General features: G+C 43.1%; 1 protein-coding gene across 2 annotated transcripts; it reads left to right on the top strand.

Moving 5' to 3' along the window:
• Nucleotides 1-49: 49 nt before the first annotated feature.
• Nucleotides 50-20,786, top strand: abhd13 (abhydrolase domain containing 13). 2 transcript variants are annotated; one of them, XM_033022210.1, is made up of 2 exons: nt 50-185; nt 19,447-20,786. In XM_033022210.1, the coding sequence occupies exon 2, from the start codon at nt 19,469-19,471 to the stop codon at nt 20,498-20,500; it is 1,032 nt and encodes a 343-aa protein (XP_032878101.1). In that variant the 5' UTR covers nt 50-185; nt 19,447-19,468; the 3' UTR covers nt 20,501-20,786. The 2 variants fall into 2 exon arrangements, with proteins under 2 accessions (XP_032878101.1, XP_032878102.1); XM_033022211.1 differs by having other exon boundaries at nt 71-185; nt 19,452-20,786.
• The last annotated feature ends 746 nt before the right edge of the window (nt 20,787-21,532 follow it).

Consider the following 21,532-nt stretch of genomic DNA (forward strand, 5'->3'; position numbering starts at 1 on the left):
CGTTGACGCTGCCGCAGCCGTTGACGTTGACGCTGCGGTTGGTTGTTGTCGCCGTCGACGTCACCCCCCCCCCCTCCCTCTCCCTCTCTCTATCCGCCCCCGACGCCGCAAGATGGAGGCGGCGAGCGCCTGAGCCGCTGCGGAAACCCACCCCCGCTCACCGCCCCTCCCGCACCATGGAGCCGGTAAGTGATGCGAGGCGCCGCCGAAACCACTCGCGAGGGTCGGTGGCAATGGAGATTGACGGTGGTCACTGGCGTTGGCCCGCTGCTTCTCCCGCTGTGGGCCCGGACTGCTGCGGTCCCTATCCCCGGCCTAGACCAACCCCTATCCCCGGCCTAGACCGGCCCCTATCCCCGGCCTAGACCAACCCCTATCCCCGGCCTAGACCGGCCCCTATCCCCGGCCTAGACCGGCCCCTATCCCCGGCCTAGACCGGCCCCTATCCCCGGCCTAGACCAGCCCCTATCCCCGTCCTCCATCGTCCCCTATCCCCTGGCCCGGCCCCCAGTATCGGGCCTAGACCGTCGGGTGAATTGCCGTTTCAGCTCATTAAAGCCAGAGAAGGCCTCTCCCTCTCCCTGTATAGGCTCTACTCATGGCACTTGTATTGACAATGTAAAAGGACATTTATGTCCCAGATAGCAAATGCATGTTGCAGATATTTGTGTGTACCCAGTGTAAAGCTTCATATGTAGAAAGGAACTGCAGATGTGTAGGAAGGAACTGCAGATGCTGGTTTAAACTGAAGATAGACACAAAATGCCAGGATAACCTAGCAGGTCAGACAACATCTCTGGACAAAAGGAATAGGTGACATTTCAGGTTGAGACCCTTATTCAGACTGGGAGGATGCATTTGTATTTTAGTATAAAGAAGAACTGCGTTGTGGACAGTTGTGTCAGAGGTTTTGGTAGTTTTGTTTAGGGTTACGTTCTTCTTTTTCCAGGATTACAAACATGGCGTATTATTTTGAATGGTTGTTGGGGACAGCATACAAATATAGACAACTGTCCACGTTGTTGTTAAGATCATTCGTCAGTCTTGCATAGCATACAAGCTCTATATGAAAATAACTGACATCAGCTGAAAGGTGACTGTCGAAGCAGTAAATAAGTAGACAACAGATAATCGCTTTATCTGATAGAACACAATTTGGGATTTTAAAAAGAAGCAAACCACTGGAGGAGATGTGTAGGATGGAACTGCAGATGCTAGTTTAAACCAAAGACATACACAAAATGTTGGAGTAACTCAGTGGGTCAGACAGCATCTCTGGAGCAAAGGAATAGGTGATGTTTTGGGTCGAACCCCTTCTTCAGACTGAGAGTCAGGAAAGGGAAACGAGATCATGACCTATAATGATTGCCCCTACACATTGATATAGGGAGATGTAGAACAAATGAATGACAGGTATGCAAAACAATAATGCTGATCAAGGAGATGGGCGATTGTTAGCTGTGGGCTAGGTGGTAACAAGTTATGCAGACAATGAAACTCACCAGGACGACAGTGAAACTAGTACAGGAGTGGGAACGGAGAGTGAAGAGATGCAAGGTTTACTCGAAGTTAGAGAAATCAATACTCATGCTGCTGAGTTGTAAGCTGCCCAAGGAAAACATGAGGTGCTGTTCCTCCAATTTACGTTTGAAAATTTGTCCAAATCCTCTTCCCAGGACAAAGGTCAGTATGGGAATGGAAAGGGGAGTTAAAGTGTTTAGCAACTTGGAAATCACCTGGGCCCAGGCGGACCGAGCTACGGTGTTCAACGAAATGATCACCCAGTCTACATTTGGTCTCGCCGATGTATGAGAGTCCACACCTGGAACAACAGATATAATAGATGAGGTTGGAGGAGGTGCAAGTGAACCTCTGCCTACCTGGACAGAGTCGAGGGAGGAGGTATAGGGCCACTGGAGGAACTAAGTGGCCAGGTAACATCTGAAGAGGGAAGGAGATGTATTACATTTTGGGTTGGCGCCCTGCATCAGGACTGAGTTTATGTATGTGTGTTGAAGCTGGAGGGAAGGGCGTTGACTAGCCAATATATGGAGGTGAAAGAAACGGGCTAGCAATTGCAGTTTGAGTTGGGAGACGATGGCTGGTGGGTGAAAAGTAGATAGATATGGCAAGGGGGAAAAATGTGGGCAGATGGGTCCAGGTGAAGGGAGGTTGGATGTAGATGCTGAATTCTGACTGGACTGATTAGTGCGGGACATCACTAAGTCTCCTTGGTGATGGAGGGGAGTTGAAACGGCATACATCTGGGAGGTCAGGATTGCCATTGTGGACAGAGTCCAGGTGTTCCGCAAAAACGGTCACCTAGTCTGAAATGAAACTGCTGGAGGAGCTCAGCGGATCAGGCAGAATCTATGAAGGGAGTAGATAAATATTGCAGGTCAGGACAATTCTTCAGACTGAGTTATTTGTCCGATGGTGGCTTAATATTAGTCTGTGGGGTCATGGTCAACGGATGGGTATGGGGAGGTGTCTGAGAGTTGTCACCTGGCCTCAACATTATGTAGTCCAGTCGGCCAGACTGCAACAGCACCTTGTCAGTGGGTTTGATGACAATATTGGAATTGTCGAGTGTGTGGGGGACTCCGCATTTCAAGGTGGTTGGATTGGAATAGGGCGAGTGGATAAGTCGAGATAGTCAATGTCGTGCCTGCAGTTGGAGATGAAAAGATCAAGAGAGGGAAGAAAACCCGCCGAGTTACTCCAGCTTTTTGTGTCAACATTTATGGAGGTAGAGGCGATGGAACAGGAGCTTGATGTCTCAGAACTCATGCTGTTTGAGCGGTGCAAGGGTAAAGCCTTTGTTGAGAACATACCATACCATTAGAGATGGGGAGGTGAATGGGGACGATGAAAATTTGATAATCAAGTTTGTGGCTGGTGTCACATAGGGTGGGGAAATGGGGCTCAGAGGAGTACTGAAGAAGTGCTACGGGGAAGGTAGTGGGAAGGGGCTCAGAGGAATTACCAAGGTGAGAGCAGGAGGAGGGGATGGCTCGGAAGACACAGGTACTTGAGGAAGTATAGGAGTGAAGGGTAGGGGATATAGAGCAATACAGTGAGGAAACAGGCCCTTTGACCCAACTTGCCCACACCGACCAACATATCCCATCTACGCTAGTCCAATCAGCCTGTGTGTGGCCCATATCTCTCCAAACCTGCCCTTTTCCATGTACGTGTCTAATTGTGTCTTAAAAGTTGCAATAGTTCCTGCCTCAACTACCTTCTCTGGCAGCTCGATCCATACACCCACCACCATTTGTGTGGAAAGGTTACCCCTCAGATTCCTATTAAACCTTTCCCCCTTCACCTTAAAGCTATGTTCTCTGGTTCTCGATTCCCCTACTCTGGGCAGTGCGGATATGTGTCTACCCGATCTATTCCCCTCATGATTTTATACACCTCTATAAGATCACCTGTCATCCTTCTGCGCTCCAAGGAATAGAGTCCCAGCCTGCTCAACCTCTCCCTATATGTCAGACCCTTGAGTCTTGGCAACACCCTTGTGAATTTTCTCTGTACCCTTTCCATCTTGTCAACATCTTTCCTGTAATATGGTGTCCAAAACTGACCATAACACTCTAAATGTGGCTTCACCAACGCCTTGTATAAATGCCACATGAACTCCCAATTTCTATACTCAATACTCTGACTGATGAAGGCCAATGGGCCAAAAACATTTTTGACCACCCTACCTACTGTGACGCCACCTTCAAGGAACAATGTACCTGCATTCCTAGATACCTCTGCTCCACAACACTCCCAAAGCCCTACCATTCACTGTGTAGGTCCTGCCCATGTTTGACTCCCTAAAATGCAACACCTCACATTTCTCTCTTATTAAATTCCATCAACCATTCCTCAGACCACATGACAACCGATCAAGGTCCTGCTGCAATTTTTGATATCCATCTTCACTATCTGCAGTACCACCCACTTTTGTATTATCTGCAATCTTGCTCATCTTGTCATGGCGTGGTTAGCATTAGAGGAAGGCTAGCAGGAGCTGGTCGTGTTAAGGTTTCTGGTATGCGGGTGTCTGGAGATGCTGACTGAACTGGTAGTCGACCCCTCAACCTGGATCCGTCCTGACCCAAGACGTCAGCTAGCTATTCCCTCCACATTTGCCACCTGATCCGCAGAATTCCTCAGAGCACTTAACTTTTTTCATAAGATCCCAGCATCTTGTTGCAGCAGAGATCCGGGTTTGATCCCTACTACGGGTGCTGTCTGTATAGAGATTGTATGTTCTCCCCGTAACCACATGGGTTTTCTCCGAGATCGTTGGGTTCCTCCCACACTCCAAAGGCGTATAGGTTTGTAGGTTAATTGGATTTGTATAAATGTAAAATTGTCCCTAGTGCGTGTACCAGACACGTGCCGTGAGTAATTATTCAGGGTAGGCAGTCAGTCGGCTTTTAAATAATCTTAAACCGCGCATGTGCAGATTGTTCTCCTCTCCATAAGCTGCACATGCGCGGTTTTATAAAGTCTTCAAAAGCCATATCTCTTAAAGTACCGTATTTCCCGGCAATGAAGACGCACCCCATTTTGAGTTGCTAAATTTTGAAGGAAGGCTGGCGGGACATAGAATTTCTCATGCTCAAAAAAATTAAAATAATAAATAAATAAAGTAACAATTCAATTTGCCCAAGGCTTCCAGATCTCCTCCATTCTGTATGACTGAATGGGGGGAGATGGAGGAAGACGGCAGGTGGAGAGATGGTAGGAAAAATGTGAGCACACCGGGACGAGTTGAATCAGTTGTGATCTTATTGAACGATTATTCATTGCCGGGAAATACGGTATTTAAAAACATATAGCTCAAAGAAATGTACTTACCACATTATTTGTACACAAACTCCATTCTTCCCTCTTTGTTTCTTAAGAGAATGGCAATCCATGTTTGAAAAACCTGCCAAGAAACTTAGGCTGCTGCGCATGCGCAGTACATAGTCCACGGTGCAAAGTAGAATTTCAGCTGCCTTCATCTCCCTTTGTCATTGACAACTTGAAGCAGCGTCGACGGCACGTGAGCGGCACAGACATTCGCGTGTTGCAAGTAGTGCGGATGAAAGGAACGGGAGAATTATGCCTACCTAAGAGATTGATCTGTTAGGGAGGCATAATTATCCCATGCCTTTACTATTTATATTTAATAATGACCATGTTATAATTTTAGTCAGGGTAGGCAGTGCCTACATTGACTACCCAGAAGGCACGTGCCTGGTGCGTACAATGGTGTTAATGTGCGGAGATCGTTGGTCGGTGCGGACACGGTGGGCCTGTTTCTGCGCTGTATCTCTAAACTAAACTAAATCTAAGTCACATCAAGAACTTGGAGGTTGTATGTGAATCTTTGTCTGCTGCAAGATGAAAATGAAAATTTCTCCCTATGAAAATCAAAGTATTCAACATGCTGGAACTCTTAAACTGAAAATGCTGGCATTACTTAACAGACATGGAAAGTGAAACAAGGTCAACATCTTTGGTTGAAGATCCTGTAACAGTTTTTCCAGTTAATCCAGTGTCTTATTCCACAATTTGGCCTAAAGTCAAAGCACTGAAACAGGCCTTTGGCCCAACTCATCCATGCTGGCCAAGGTGCCCATTCACATTAGTCCCATTTGCCCACTGCTAGTCCCATTTTATGTCTACATGAAAATACAAGCTTTAGTGCAGCAGTAAAAAAAAAGGATAGTACAATAGGAATATTGTCTAATCCGTCCTCCATCTGCTTGTCTGAACTTACACCTAACATTTTCTCATTTTGTTATTTTCAAGGATTTTTTGTTGTTTTAATTAAGTCTAGATAATTGCTTTAAGTTGTCACTGGTGAGAAAAATGTATTAAAAAAAAGTTGAGAATATTTTTTTTCCAAGAAAGAATCTTTGAGGGGGAAAATTGCATGAGGACCAAGCAGCAGGATCAGTTGGATGTTTCAGCATAGGAGGTGATGAGGGTATGGTGGGATCAAATGGCATGTGTTATATCATTATTTAGTAATCTTGTTCTAACAACATTGGGTTCATTAATAGAACTGCCTTTGAATGTTCGCAATGTGTATTATACAATTCATTTAAAGCTTAAAGAGCTCATGTATTTCCATTTTCCCTCTTGTTAATCACAATTGGCTTTTGTCCTAAGTATTCTGGCAAGTGTTCACTACAGCGGAGACAGCAAGGGCTACCGGAAATTGGAAGAGCAGCACCTCATATTCCGCTTGGGCAGTCTGCACCCCAGCGGCTTGAACATTGACCTCCAATTTCCGGTAGCTCTTGCTGTCTCCTCCCCTTCTCAGCTCTCCCTCAGCCCTCTTGCTCTTCCTCTTCCTTTCTTCTTCCCGCCCCACCCCACCCTACATCAGTCTGAAGAAGGGTTTCGGCCCGAAACGTTGCCTATTTCCTTCGCTCCATAGATGCTGCCGCACCCGCTGAGTTTCTCCAGCACTTTTGTCTGCCTTTGATCCAACTTGTCGACAGTGAGCAAATTGCCCTCCAGAACAATTTGCCCACCCATTCCTTCTCTCCTGAGATGCTGCCTGGGCAGCTGCATTACTCCAGCATTTTGTGTCTATCTTCGGTTTAAACCGGCATCTGCAGTTCATTATCTTTTCTATGGAACTATTTTCCAGCCCCCCACTCCCTCATCTTGACTATGGAAATTTTCAAATAGCTCCTGCTTTCCTTCTCTATCCCCTCTCCCTTCCCAGTTCTCCCACCAGTCTTACTGTCTCTGACTATATTCTATCTCTGTCCTACCCACTCCCCTGACATCAGTCTGAAGAAAGGTCTCGACCTGAAACGTCACCCATTCCTTCTCTCCAGAGATGCTGCCTGTCCTGCTGAGTTATGTTCCAGCATTTTGTGTCTATCTTCATTCCTGTACACCTCTTGCTTGCTCCTGGCCCAGATCCCTCCAAATCGTTGCAGTCCATGTACCTGTCCAAGCGTCTTTAAAATGCCATGTACCTGCCTCTTCCAATTCCTCTGGCAGCTCATTCCATATATGCACCACTCTCAGTGTTGGAAAGTTGTCCCTTTGGTTGCTTATAAATCTTTCTCCTCTCACCTTAAACCTATGCCCTCTAGTTTTAGACTCCCACACTGGGACAAATATTGCGACTATTCATCTTATTCATGCCTCTTTGATTTTACGATACGATACGATAGAACCAGGAGGGAAATTGGTCTGCCAATAGTCATAAATACTTATGAAACATGAAATTAAAGTGATGAGTGATGAGTGGAAAGTCCAGGATTGGGGATCTGCAAAGATTGGGGGGAAGGGGGAAGTAAGTCAACGCCATGACCTCCATAAGGTCATCCCTCAGCCTCCAATGTTCCAGGGGGAAAAAAAGACAGCCTATTCAGCCTCTTCATATAGTTCAAACCCTCGTGACCTGTGATAACATTCTCAAACCTTATTTGCACCCCTTCCAGTATATTGGCATAGCGGTGCAACTAGAATGGCAGATAGCACATAGAACAGCACAGGAACAGGCCCTTTGGCCCACAAAGTCTGTATTAAACATTATGCCATGTTAATCTCCTCTGCCTACACATGATCCATATCCTGTCATTCCCTGCATGACCACGTGCCTATCTAAAAGCCTATTCAGTACCATTAATGTTTCTGCCTACGCTGGCAATACGTTCCAGGCACTCTGTATTTAAAACCGTTGCGCCCGGAGAAAGCCCACACAGTCATGGGGAGAATGTACAAACTCCGTACAGATTGTACCCATAGTCAGGATCGAACCTGAGTCTCAGGTGCTGTAAGGCAGCAACTCTATCGTGCCACCGTACCGCTTCTGACCTTTATTCCAATCATCTGCCTATCAACTCCCCTCAACTTTGTCCACCTTTTAGCTGCCACCCTTAATCCTGCTTCTCCCCTTCAGTCTGAAGAAGAGTCTCGACCCGAAACGTCACCTTCCCATGCTCTCCAGGGATGATGCTGCCTGACCATTACTCCAGCACTCAGTGTCCCTTTGGAAAATCATTAACGTTTTGGTCATTAATAGGCCAGTATGCACAACCCATGTTCTGTCTTGGTTAATAGGTGGGAGAGATGTCCATACAACGGGTGGCACTTTAACTTTCACTATCGATTAAATATCACCATTAAGCCGAGGAGCCTCTTTTAACTTTGCTAAGTTATCACAAAATGTCAGATTGGCATCAATTCTCTTTAATGCAGACAGTTCATTTACAGCCATCTGTTTCTCTTGGGGCTGGCAAAGGCTCCTTGTATGCTGTATGTATTGCTAGTCCTCCGGTTGCCTTTATTACCAAAGATCAAGATGGTCCACTCCTGCAAAATCCAATGGACTGACGTGTAGTACGGAACGGAGCGGGACGTCTGCCATTTTAGCAAACCCGACCTAACTTCCGTTATGCCTCTCGCAGTATAATCAGCAAAGATCATAGAGCGGAATCGGGTCGGGTTGATTTCAGGTCGAGACCCTTCTTCTGTCTCGTCCCGAACGGTCACCCTTTCCTTCTCTCCAGAGATGCTGCCTGTCCCGCAAAGTTACTCCAGCTTTTTGTGTCTATCTTCGGTTTAAACCAGCATCTGCAGTTCCTTCCCACACACATCAGTTTGTCCAGTCGAGGGCACAATTGGCGATCGAAATACAACAGCGAGTGTTCAAGGATGATTAATGCTCCAGTTTATGTACTTAACTTCATCCTGCGTTGAAACCGATCCCGGGGTGTATTAATCACCAGTAAATACACGCTTCATTCCCTTCTTTTCATTACTTGTATGACAGTTTCTAAAATTGATGCAATAAATGACAGAAATTAGCACATTGCACCACTACAGTATACAAGAGAACCCACCATCCCTACACAATGCTTTAGGGCCTGTTTGAATGGGTGAAAAATACAACGATTCCGAATCTCGCTGCATTTAGCCCAGTAGAGTTATTTTCTTTACTCGTTTCAATGCGCGTAAAAGCAAATGACAATACAACATGAAGATTCTTGCGACAAACAACCAAAAAAGCTTGTAATGATTAGCATTTTATTAACATTTCACCGTTTCATTTTGGATTGAATAAATAAACGTGATAGACGTTTACACAGAATTCAATTTTTTTTTAAACTTTTGGGTAGCATTTTGGAGATTTGTAGAGAAATGGAACACTTAATGTTGAGGCACAGTTATTGTAATACGACACTTAAAATGCCTGTGTTTTAAAATCTAAATTTATTTGCTGTAAAATAAATAGTTACACATGGTCATGGCTGATCACCCTATATTCTACTAATTGGTATTCATATATATTTTTTAATAACCACGTATATGATAAATTGCAGGAACAACGTGTTTTTAAAAGAGTTTACTTCAGTTGTGATTAGTTTGTTAAATGCTTTAACGGGTATTGTGGTAATCATAAACGGTGTAAACCATTTGAAATAGAAAACAATTATATTTTCTCAAAACAAAAATCGAGGAAAAATGTCCTGAGTGCATAAATTCCTAATTCACAATCAAGAAACTACATCAAGAAACATTGGATTATAATTTGATTTTAGACGGCCAATACGATCCATTAGGAACCGCGACAGCGCTACGTGCTGGAATGCACTTAGGCAAATGAAATGCATCGGTCTTTAGCGATTCAGAACTGTGTTCTGCATTGCAACAATTTCATACATATTGAGCTAGGAGCTGAAGCTAGCGTCTGCAGTTTTAGCATGGCACAATTATAGGTAATCAAAAGAAAAATAATTAACTTCATCTAACACCTGGGCGAGAAGGGTCTCGACCCAAAACGTCACCCATTCATTCTCTTCATTCTCTGGCCTGAACCGCTGAGTTACTCCAGCTTTTTATGTCTATCTTCGGTGTAAACCAAAGATCGTACAGCGGAGCAAGATAGTCCACTCCAAAGAACATAGAGTGGACGCCATGACCAAAGATCATAGATTGGAGCTGAGACAGAAGCCGGTTACGGAAATGGCGCTGGAGATTACCCATGACCTACAATGGCTTTTTTGACTAATGGACTATCTTGCTCCACTCTATGATCTTTGTTTATTACTGTCCTAGTCTGGCCAACTGGGACGGTGTCTTTTTTTTTTTACTTCCTCGTTGGGAGGGGTGACTCGTTATCCTCCTTGTGTCTGGATCTATAGGTTTTCTCCTCTAAACCTCTCCGGCCATTGTAATTTCTGTCTACTGGAAAAGGGATTGGCGACAAAGCTTCCAACATTTTGGAGTTCTCCATGAAATGCTCTAATATATACTGAAATTAGGCCTCAATAAACCAACATGTTTGAGAAACTCGACACTGCAGCATGAGATTTTCTTCATGTGTGCCATCCCTATCTGAGCCATTATTAAGAGGGCGACTGGGCTGTAAATCCACTAACGCCTTCTCTTTAGCAATGTGGATATGTTTCAAAGCTTCACTACTCTTCCTATCCTGAAGAATTCTCTCCAAGAGCATCCCTACCACTATCATGAGCATATTATCTAATTATCTCTACTTCCCTTCTTAAATAAAGAAACCGCACTGACTACTCTCCAAACATGGCCTGCGACTAGACAAGATACAAAAACCTTTATCAAGGTTCCTGTAATCTCTTCTGTTCCTCCTCAATTCTCCATCAGGCCCTGTGGATTTATCCATTTTAATGCTCTTTAAGAGCACCAACACTACCTCGTTGATCTCAAACTGCCCTAGAATATTAGTAGACACAAAATCCTGGAGCAACTCAGTGGGGGATGCAGCATCTATGTTCCTCTCATTGATCTCGCTGTCCACAATGTCCGTCTCCTTGGTGAATACAAATGCGAAGTACTAATTTAGAACCTCGCCTGCATCCTCTGACCTCAAGCATAAATGTACTCCTTTATACGTGATTACTCTCTATTTTTTAATGTACATATAAAATGCCTTGATTTTCACCAATGACATTCTAACTTCTAACTGAGTTTATTGTCACGTGTACCCAGATACAGTGAAAAGCTTTTGTTGCGTGCTAACCAGTCAGCGGAAAGACAATAGATGATTACAATCGTGCCATTCACAGTCTACAGATACATGATAAGGGAATAGCATTTTGTGCAAGATAAAGCCAGTAAAGTCCGATCAAAGATAGTCCGAGTGTCTCCAATGAGATAGATAGCAGGGCTAGTTGTGCTAGGATGATTCAGTTGCCTGATAACAGCTGCTCCTCCCTGAATCAGGAGGTGTGCATTTTCACACTCTTACACCTTTTACCCGATGGAGGAGGGGAGAAGAGAGAGTGGGCAGGGTGCCACTCGTCCTTGATTATGCTGCTGGCCTTGCTAAGGCAGCGTGAGGTATAAATGAAGTCACTGGAAAGAAGATTGGTTTGTGTGATGGTCTGGGCTGTGTCTTCAATTCGCTGCAATTTCTTGCAATCTTGGATGGTGCTGTTCCCAAACCAAGCTCTGATGCATCCCAATAAAATGTTTTATTTCTTGCTTGCTTTACATTCTTCAAAGGTCCTGTCTGGTTTTACTTTTCTAAACTTCTTTCCTTTTTTCTATTTTACCAAATCTATAACCTCTTTGGTCATCCAAGGTTCCTTATCTTGCCGTCTTTATCCTTCTTTTTTATTGGAACATGCCGGTTCTGAATGCTGATTAGCTCAGCCTAAACGATTCCCATCTGCCAGATATGGATTTACCCAATAATTACTACACTCAATTTACCCTCCGTAGCACCTGCCGAATAATGCTCTAATTTACCCCAAGGTCCACATATACTTCTTCATAACTATCATAACACTTATGGAGTTGTGATCATTATTCCCAAAATACACTTCCACTGATACATCAGAGGCACAGCGGTAGAGTTGCTGTCTTGTAGCACCTGAAACCCGGGTTTGATCCTGAGAATGAGTGCTATGTACGGAGTTTGTACGTTCTCTCCTGTGACTGTATGGGTTTTCTCCAGGTGCTCTGGAGAAAACCCGTGCAGGTTTGTAGGTTAATTGGCTTCTGTAATTTGTCATTAGTGTGCAGGGTAGAACTAGTGGATCATCAGTTGGCGTGGACTGAAAGGGCTGTTTCCATGTTGTATCTCTAAACTATAACTCTGTAACCTGCTCAGGATATTCCCTGTACAAGATTCAGTATAGTTCCTCCTCGAGTTGAACTATCTAGATACATTTTCAGGAAATCCTCTTGGATACACCCAACAAATTCTATCACCGTCAATATTGCTGATGTTAAATTCGCCGACTTTGACAACCCTGTTGTTTTTACATCTTTCTGTAATCTGTCTACATACATGTTCCTTTATATCCGACTGGCCATTGGAGGGCCTATAGTATAATGCCATGAGAGCAATTGCAATCTTATTTTTGAGCTCTATCCATATCGCTTCAGTGGATGAACCCTTCAGTATGTCCTCCGAGTGTTGGCATGATATTCTCCTGGATTAGTAAAGCAACTCCACCTCTTATCATCCTCTCTATCACATATGAAACATCAAAACCCTGGAAAGTTGTCCCTCTCACAACCAAGTCGCTGTAATTGTTGCCAAATCTGCTTATTCCTTTTCATGGTGGCCACCACCAACTTTCTGCCTGTACCCTGGGAATGACCACGATGCTTGCATACTCCCGGATGAGCCTGCTGTCATCCAGCCATAGCACAAGTGTCCTTACTAGGTTAGTGAGCATTTGCAGCGAGATGCAATTCCTAGTGTAATCCTCGGGGACACTGGAAGACTCCCACATGGTACAGGAGGAGCATAACAATGTCCTCCTCACTACCATTTTCACTCAACTACCACCAGAGTAACTTATGAAACAAAAACACCTCACATTATCTGACCCTCAGCCTCCTCTCCAAAGCCTCAAGCCTACGCCTCAGTACTCGGCATAATTGCCCCCAATAGGCCACACTGCCACCTCTTTCCTTCTTGGATGCTGTACCTCTCAATGAGCTCCTCAAATTGCTTTTTTTAAATGTCTGCACTGCTCTGCCTCCGAGCTGACCAAATGTGAACACGCTATTCCAACTGAGGTCTCGCCAGCTGTAACATTATGTCCCATTTCTATACTAAATTCACTGCTGATGAAGGCCATTGTGCCAAAAGCCGCCTTCTCCACCCTATCTACCTGTGACTTTACTGTTGGGGAAGTATGTATCTGTACTCCTTGATCACTCTGCTTGATGACACTCCCCAGGGCCCTACCATTCACTGTGAAGATCCTGCCCTAGTTTAACTTTCCAAAATGCCACACCTCATACTTATCTGAATTAAACTCTCTTTGTCACTGGCTTTGATAAGGTTCTGCATTTCAGGCTGCTCTGGAAGATTAGATTGCATGCAATCCAGGGAGAGGTAGCTAATGATTCAGAATTGGCTGCATGATAGGAAGCAGAGGGTGGTATTGAAAGGACACTTGTTTGGACTGGAGGCAAGTGACAGATTCTGTGCCTGTTGCTGTTTGTCATCTATATCAACAATTTCAATGAAAATGTGCAAGGCATGATTAGTAAATTTGCAGATTACATTAAAATTGGTGGTGTCACATTCAGTGAAGATGGTTATCATAAATTATACTGGGTTCTTTATCAGTCTGGCAAGTTGAACGTGCAGTAGCAAATGGAGTTTAATTCAGATAAGTGTGAAGTGTTACATTTTGGGAAGTCAAACCAGGGCCTATTCATGCTCGTGTTTTCAATGTTTTGAGTGTATTAAAGAGTCATAGAATCCAACAGCAAAGTAGGCCATTCTGTTAATGCCAATTAAAAATGGACAAAATTGATCTGAAGAAGGGTCTTGACCTGAAACACCACCATTCCTTCTATTCAGAGATGCTGCCTGTCCCGCTGAGTTACTCCAGCATTTTGTGTCTACGGTGTAAGCCTCGGTGTGCAGTTCCGCCCTACACAAATTGATCCCACCCTAGCTTTTGATTCATAGCCTTGTAGATTATACATCTTCAAATGCCCATCAGGGTTCTTTAGGCGTAGGAAGGAACTGGAAAAGGAGAAAAGGAATCGATGATGAATTGGGGTTGAGGCACCTATTCCTTCTGGGGTTCTTTAGGTGATGCTTCTGTCTCTGATAACTTTCACGACTATGAATCAAGAAACTCCACTACTTGTTGCCTGAAAATTATGTTAATAGCTACCCTTGCAACTTAAGATGAAATCAGTTGTATATTACACAAAAAGTAAGGAAGTAGAACTTGGCCCTGTCGAACCATACCACACACAGCCTTAAAACTCCAAACAAAGAATCATCAATTCAAAGAGCATAGAAACAGGAACTTGACCCAGCAAGTCCACACCAGGCACCTATTTGCACTACTTTTGTATTAATCATAATCTTTTGATTATTACTATATTGCCACCATTCTGCCCCTTGCCATGCACAACACTACCACACACATCTACCATTTACAGCAGTCAGTTCACCTAACAACGTAAATCTGTGGATGTGTGAAGCAACTCATGCAGTCATTGGAAGAAAATGTAAACTCCACAGACAGCATCCTCGATAAAACTGAACAAAGGAACCTTGAGCTGTGAGGCTATCAATCTATTAACTGCACCACTCTACTGGCCATTAGCTATTCCTTTTTGTTTTCTACTGCTTATTCAATAATCTCTTGATTTATCAGTCTCCCTTGAAATGCTGATATATACCATCCCACAGATAGTTTCCTGTAATTTGCACACCACTTATGATGGGATGACCATCTGCAGGTTCTAGTATTTCAAATTATTCCCCTTATCTGACAAAGCTTACATTGTGTCCCTCTTTGACAAGAGAGATGCAAAGTATTTATTCAAAGCTTTACACATTTTCTACCCCCATTGGGCTGTCATTTGGATCCTTAAAAATATCTGACTTTTACTCTGTTATCCTCCCTTATTATTCAGGTTAATTATAGAGAACCTTCCTTGACTGCTATCCAAATATTTTTCATGCATTCTTTTGCCTCCTTAAATTACTTTTAAGTTTCACTTCTGCACTGTATCCATAATAAACTTCCATTTTTATTTTCAATTCCATTCTGTATGTGTCTTAATTTGTTAAAATATTGAGAACTTCCCCTTCACCATCATCATTCAATGGGAACATATTTTTGCTGAACACTTGCTGTAACCTACTTTGAACGCTTCCAAATGCTGCAACACAGATTTATCTTGAGGTATGTATAGGAAGGAAACTGCAGATGCTGGTTTAAACCGAAGATGGACACAAAAAGCTGGAGTAACTCATCAGGACAGGCAGCATATGTGGAGAGAAGGATTGGGTGACGTTTCGGGTCGAGACTCCTCTTCAGACCAGTTAAGGAAAAAGGTAGCTGGTTCTTTAAAAAAAAATCCACCTTGGCCATGGATATGACTACATCTATTCCTTGTCAATCTTCGCATGTGACAGAAATTGATTATTCGGCCCAACAGTCCATACTGCCCAGGAAGTATCTCAGTTACCAGTACTTGGTCTATAACTTTCCAACCCTTGGGTGTTCAAGTACTTGCCTTTACCATCACCTTTGGCACTGCATTGCAGATTCTAGGCACCCTCCGGGTAAAAGAAATCGTCCTTCGGTCTCCTCTAAACCTATTGCCCTTTATCCAAAACCTTAATCCTGCCACTTTAGACATGACTGCTAGAGGAATATGGGTCTCATTATCTACCCCTTGTAGGCCCCTCATAATTTGGTACACCTCTATGAAAGTTTCTCCCCATCCTCCTCCACTTCAAGGAAAACAAATCCTGCTTATCTAGACTTTGCTAACCCTGCTGAATCTCCTCTTCACCTTCTATGGTGCAATCGTATCCTTCCCATAATGTATGCAAATGATACTCGAACTGTGGCGTAGCCAAAGGTTTATAAATTTCTGTTGTAATCTCCCTGCTCTTATATTCTGAAACTAGGTTAATTAAGGCAAGTGTCCCTAACCCCACCTTCACCATTTTATTTACTTGTCCTGAGATATTCAGGAATAAATTTACTCAGATGTGACACAACATTGCTAACTATCACAAAATCTGAAATCTGGGTGTGTAGCTCTTTCAATTGGTGGCAGTTTCTACACAAAGTTGTCCAATGATGAGAGGTTTCTTGGAAACTGCATTTTACTGGATATGCATGGACAAAGGAACGTTGTATTAGCATTGGAGATGTCCTCATTCTTTAGGGAACGGGGGTTCTCCTCTTCCATTATAGATGAGGGTCTCGCTTGGGCCTCTTCGTAATCTCGCAGCTCCGCTCTTGCTGCCCCCCCCCCCCCCCCCCATTCATTACAAAGACAGAGTCCCCCTTGTCCTCACCTTCCACTCCATCAGCCATCGCATACAGCGTATAATCCTCCGACATTTTCGCCACCTCCAACGGGATCCCACTACTGGCACCATCTTCCCATCTCCACCCCTTTCTGCAGAGACCGTTCCCTCCGCAACTCCCTGGTCAACTCATCCCTTCGCACTCAAACCACCCTCTCCCCAGGTACTTTCCCCTGCAACTGCAGGAGATCCAACACCTGTCCCTATACCTCCCCCCTCCACTCTGCCCAAGGACTAACAGTCTTTTCAGGTAAGGCAGAGGTTCACTTGCACCTCCTCCACCCTCATCTAGTGTATCCGCTGTTCCAGGTATGGACTCCTGTATATCGGCGAGACCAAGCGCAAGCTTGGCGATCGTTTTGTAGAACACCTCCGCTTAGTCCGCCTGAACCTACCTGCTCAACACTTTAACTCCCCCTCCCATTCCCACGTTGACCTTTCTGACCTGGGCCACCTCCAATGTCAGAGTGAGGCCCAGCGCAAGTTGGAGGAACAGCACCTCATTGCTTGGGCAGCTTACACCCCAGCGGTATGAATATTGACTTCAAGTAGCCCTTGCTTTTCCTCTATCTCCATCCCCTGCGCCTTCCCAGTTCTCCTACCAGTCTTTCTGTCTCTGACTACATTTTATCTCTACCACTAACTCCCCTGACGGTCTGAAGAAGGGTCTCAACCCAAAACGTCACCCATTCCTTCCCCAGAGATGATGCATGTCCCGTTGAGTTACTGCACCATTTTGTGTCTACCTTTGTTGTATTAGCAAAGGTATACAGAGATTTCTGCTACCACGCATGCTTCATCCAGTGAATTGTACATAATGCAATTGATCAACCAGGGAACACTATTTGTATTACACGGGCCAAATTGATTATAACGCGATTTTGATTGGAAATGAAAGAACCACTTAAAAGTTACTTTGGCAATTGACAAACAGAAAAAAAGATGAGGAATAACATGTTTCTATGTGGAAAAACAAAGTGCTGGAGGAACTTAGTGGGTCAGGCATCTAGGAGGGAAATGGGCAGGTGACATTTTGTGTCCAGACTCTTCTTCAGACTAATTAGTCCAAGGAAAGGTCCTGACCCAAAATGTCTGTTCATTTCCCTTCTAGATGCTACCTGACCCACAGAGTTCCTCCAGTAGTTTAAAAAAAAATTCAAGATGCCAGCATCTGCAGTCGTGTGTTCCTTGTTTCTATACTACCTCTTCACACTAATTGGACACTCTTGTCTCTGAAGAACACAGTCTGTCAGTTTACTACAGGTTGCCAATTGCCTTTATTGGCACGTGAAAGGATACTCTATTGAACGATGTAACATAGACTCTAGTATTTTTAGCTTGCAGTAATAAAAATAAACCTAAAGCTATTAAAAGCATTTTCTTTTTGAGGGAAAAAATGTTGTCATTGCAGGTCTGAAATTCTATAACTCCATTTCCCGCATTGCCACAATTATTTTTCTATAAGGAGGTTTCTTAAGGGCCTGTCCCACTAAGGCTATTTCTAGGCGACTACAACAGCACCTACGTCAGGAGAAGTCAAGCTACGTTCATCGGCGTCAAACCCACTGTCGGCAACTATCTCCAAAATGTTTTGGGCGACTGAGGAGACAACTCACGACCATACAGGCGACAGCCTAGTCGCCTGTAGTCGCCTAAAAAATAGCCTAAGTAGGACAGGCCCTTTAGGAATACAATCAATCAATCAATCAAAGACTTTATTGTCATTCAAAAATACACCAATATATGCAAGTCTGAATGAAATTTTGTTGCATCTGGCTCACCGTGCAACATAAAATAACAAAAGGATAAAATAGATAAAAAAGATAAATTGGATAATAGTGGCGGCACATTACATGGAATTCACGAGTCTGATGGCTCGGGTGAAGAAGCTGTTGCAGAACCTGACCATTCTGCTCCTTATACTACGATACCTTTTGCCCGAGGGCAGCAGAGTGAACAGTCCATGATGGAGATGTGGGGTCTTTTATAATGCTGTTGTCCTTGGACAAGCAACGTTTGCACAGAATGTCCCGGATTGAAGAAAGAGAAGTCCCGATGATTTTTTTCAGCCGTCCTCACCACTCTGCACGGACTTCCAGTTGGAGGCTTTGCAGTCCCCAAACCAGACAGAGATGCAGCTGGTGAAAATGCTCTCTGTGGTGCCCCTGTAGAAAGTGGTGAGGACGGGATGGGGGAGGTGAGCTCTTCTCATCCGACGCAGAAAGTGCAACCGCTGCTGCGCTCTCTTAACTAGTGATGCGATGTTTTGTGACCAGGTCAGACTGTTCGTGACTTTTGAACTATCGAAGAACCACCTGTATATACAAGAAAGGTGTTCTTGTACATTTCTTGGCACTGGCCATAGGCCTTGTATGGACAAAATTAGTTTGCATTGACCGAGCCTCATCTGCAGTGCTGTTCACAATTCGGATTGTCATATTGATTTTTTGATGGAGCCCCTCCTTTAGTTCCCTTGGTGATGGGGAGGTCTGTATCCGTGATGGACTGGTCCACCACTTTTTGTAATGGCCTTCGTTCCTGGGTGTTCAAGTTGCCAAACCAGGCTGTGATGCAACTCTACTGTACACCTGTAGAAGAGTATTTGTCGACCTTCATGTTCAATTTAAACTTTTATTTTTATGTTTTAAATTCTAAATGTCCTTATTTTTTATTTAGATTTTACTGCTTTTCATTATTAATAAAGCTGATATGAAAGGTTTTATCATATCACACAAACTGAGTACTCTATGTAAAATGTTTTGTTTGATTTTTATTATCCTCGGAAGTAGATTATTAAATTTCAAATAGATCAAATTATGAAGCAATTTAATTTTGTCATCTCCTCTGCAATCTATATTCAACATAGCTGGTGGAATAAAAAACAGTCTGAATGAACTCAGCAGGTCAGGCATCATATGTGGAGGGAATAGACAAACAGGGTTTCTGGTCTGGATGCTGAAGAAGGGTCCATTACCTCCACAGATGCTACCTGACCTACTGAGTTCTTCTGGCATTTTGTGTTTTGCTCAAGATTTCAGCACGTGCAGTTTCTTGTATATTCATCATTTCAATCTTTTAACATTTCATTGAAGGATTTATCTGTGTATTTTCCTTTTTTTTAATAGAACAGATGTACCTGAAAAACTCATGTGTCTGAAAGAGACTACGATGGAGAAAACGTGGAAGTCATGGACCTATGTCAGGAAATGGCTGATTGTCTTGGTGTCATGGTCTTGGAGTTTATGCCGGATTTCTCTGCTAGCTTTGATTTTGACCTTCCACTTATATGGAGGCATCCTTTTGCTTTTTTTGATCCTTGCCTCAGTTGCCGGTATATTGTATAAATTTCAAGATGTACTCCTCTACTTCCCAGAACAGCCACCTTCTTCACGTTTGTATGTTCCCGTACCTACTGGGATCCCACATGAAAACCTTTTTGTGAAAACCAAAGATGGAATCCGACTTAACATAATTCTGTTGAGATATACTGGAGATAACGCATCATATTCACCAACCATCATTTATTTTCATGGGAATGCTGGTAATATTGGTCACCGGATACAAAATGCTCTGTTGATGATGGTCAATCTGAAAGTTAATGTATTACTTGTAGACTATAGAGGTTATGGAAGGAGTGAAGGGGAACCGAGTGAGAAAGGCCTTTACTTGGATTCAGAAGCTGTCTTGGATTATGTCATGACCAGACCTGATCTTGATAAAACAAAAGTAATCTTATTTGGTCGCTCCTTGGGCGGCGCAGTGGCTATTCAGTTGGCCTCGGAGAATCCACATCGCATCTTTGCAATTGTTGTTGAGAACACATTCCTCAGTATCCCACACATGGCCAGCACTTTGTTCTCCTTCTTTCCCATGCGGTATCTCCCACTCTGGTGCTACAAGAATAAATATCTGTCCTATAACAAGATTGCACAGTGCAGGATGCCATCGCTTTTCATTTCTGGATTGTCAGACCAGTTAATTCCTCCAGTCATGATGAAACAACTGTGTGAGCTGTCTACATCACGGACTAAGCGATTAGTCATTTTCCCAGACGGAACTCATAATGATACCTGGCAGTGCCAAGGCTATTTTGCTGCTCTTGAACAATTCATCAAAGAGTTATTACAAAATAATTCACATGAAGAAGTAAAATCCACATCTAATGTAACAATAATATAATTTTTTTCTGTATTTGATGTAAATTTGAAATGTTTAAGTACAGAAATGACGAGGGTTAACATGGGAAGCTATTGGCTGTTTTATCACCAAAGGTGGAATTTATATTACATGTTTCAGTGCATGAGAAAAGTATACTGATGTTTCCTACACAACTCTGTTGATCTGATCAGCTAAGTTGTTCAATGCTGTAATGTAAGAAGGTTTCCTTTAATGAACACCATATGAACGAAGCATCACTTTATTTATTCCCCTTTTGAATTAAAATGTTTTGATTTTCTGTGAGAAATGTTGTACGTGAATTTCTTTTTACATGTGCCAAAATTCCCTATGCACCAAATGCATACTTATCTGATTCAGAAAGTGACTAGAGCGTTCCATGCACAATTTATCCTAAGTTTAATAGTCCTAAATGAAATTGTACTGTTGCATAAAAAAAATAATTATATATTTTTAGAAATGTTATTTCTTTGACTATTTTGCTGACCTTAGGATTGAATATTTCAACTTTATACTTGGTCCGGGCTCTATTCAGAAACCATTACCTTTTTATGTAACTAAATGTACTCTACAAATAACGGTATACAAGGATGGATATCTTTGTGTCTATCTTCGGTTTAAACCAGCATCTGCAGTTCGTTCACAATACACAAAGATAATTTCTCTTTACATTTTAAATAGACTAAATTGTTGTGGATTCTTGGGGAACCTGTCTACCCATCCAATATGAAAAGCATGATCCATGAAGAACAGCTTATGCAAATTCTACAATTTTAACATTAAATCCAGTATAATAATTGTGTTGTTGACCGTAGTAGATCTGAAGAACATCTTAATATATTTTCAAACCATGCATTGTTCGAACCAAGTCCAAAATTTCCAAAATATCACTTTTCCTTGTTACTCTGCTTCTGATTTACTTGGCCAAGTCTATTGTGGCTAAAAAGAGTTTGAACTGGTTTTACAATTTTTAAAAACCCTGCATTCAATAATAATTTCAATCCTGATTAAGGTATTCAGAAATACAAAAGTTGA

The sequence above is a fragment of the Amblyraja radiata genome, chromosome 6 (genome assembly GCF_010909765.2).
Source record: "Amblyraja radiata isolate CabotCenter1 chromosome 6, sAmbRad1.1.pri, whole genome shotgun sequence".
Lineage (NCBI taxonomy): Eukaryota > Metazoa > Chordata > Chondrichthyes > Rajiformes > Rajidae > Amblyraja > Amblyraja radiata.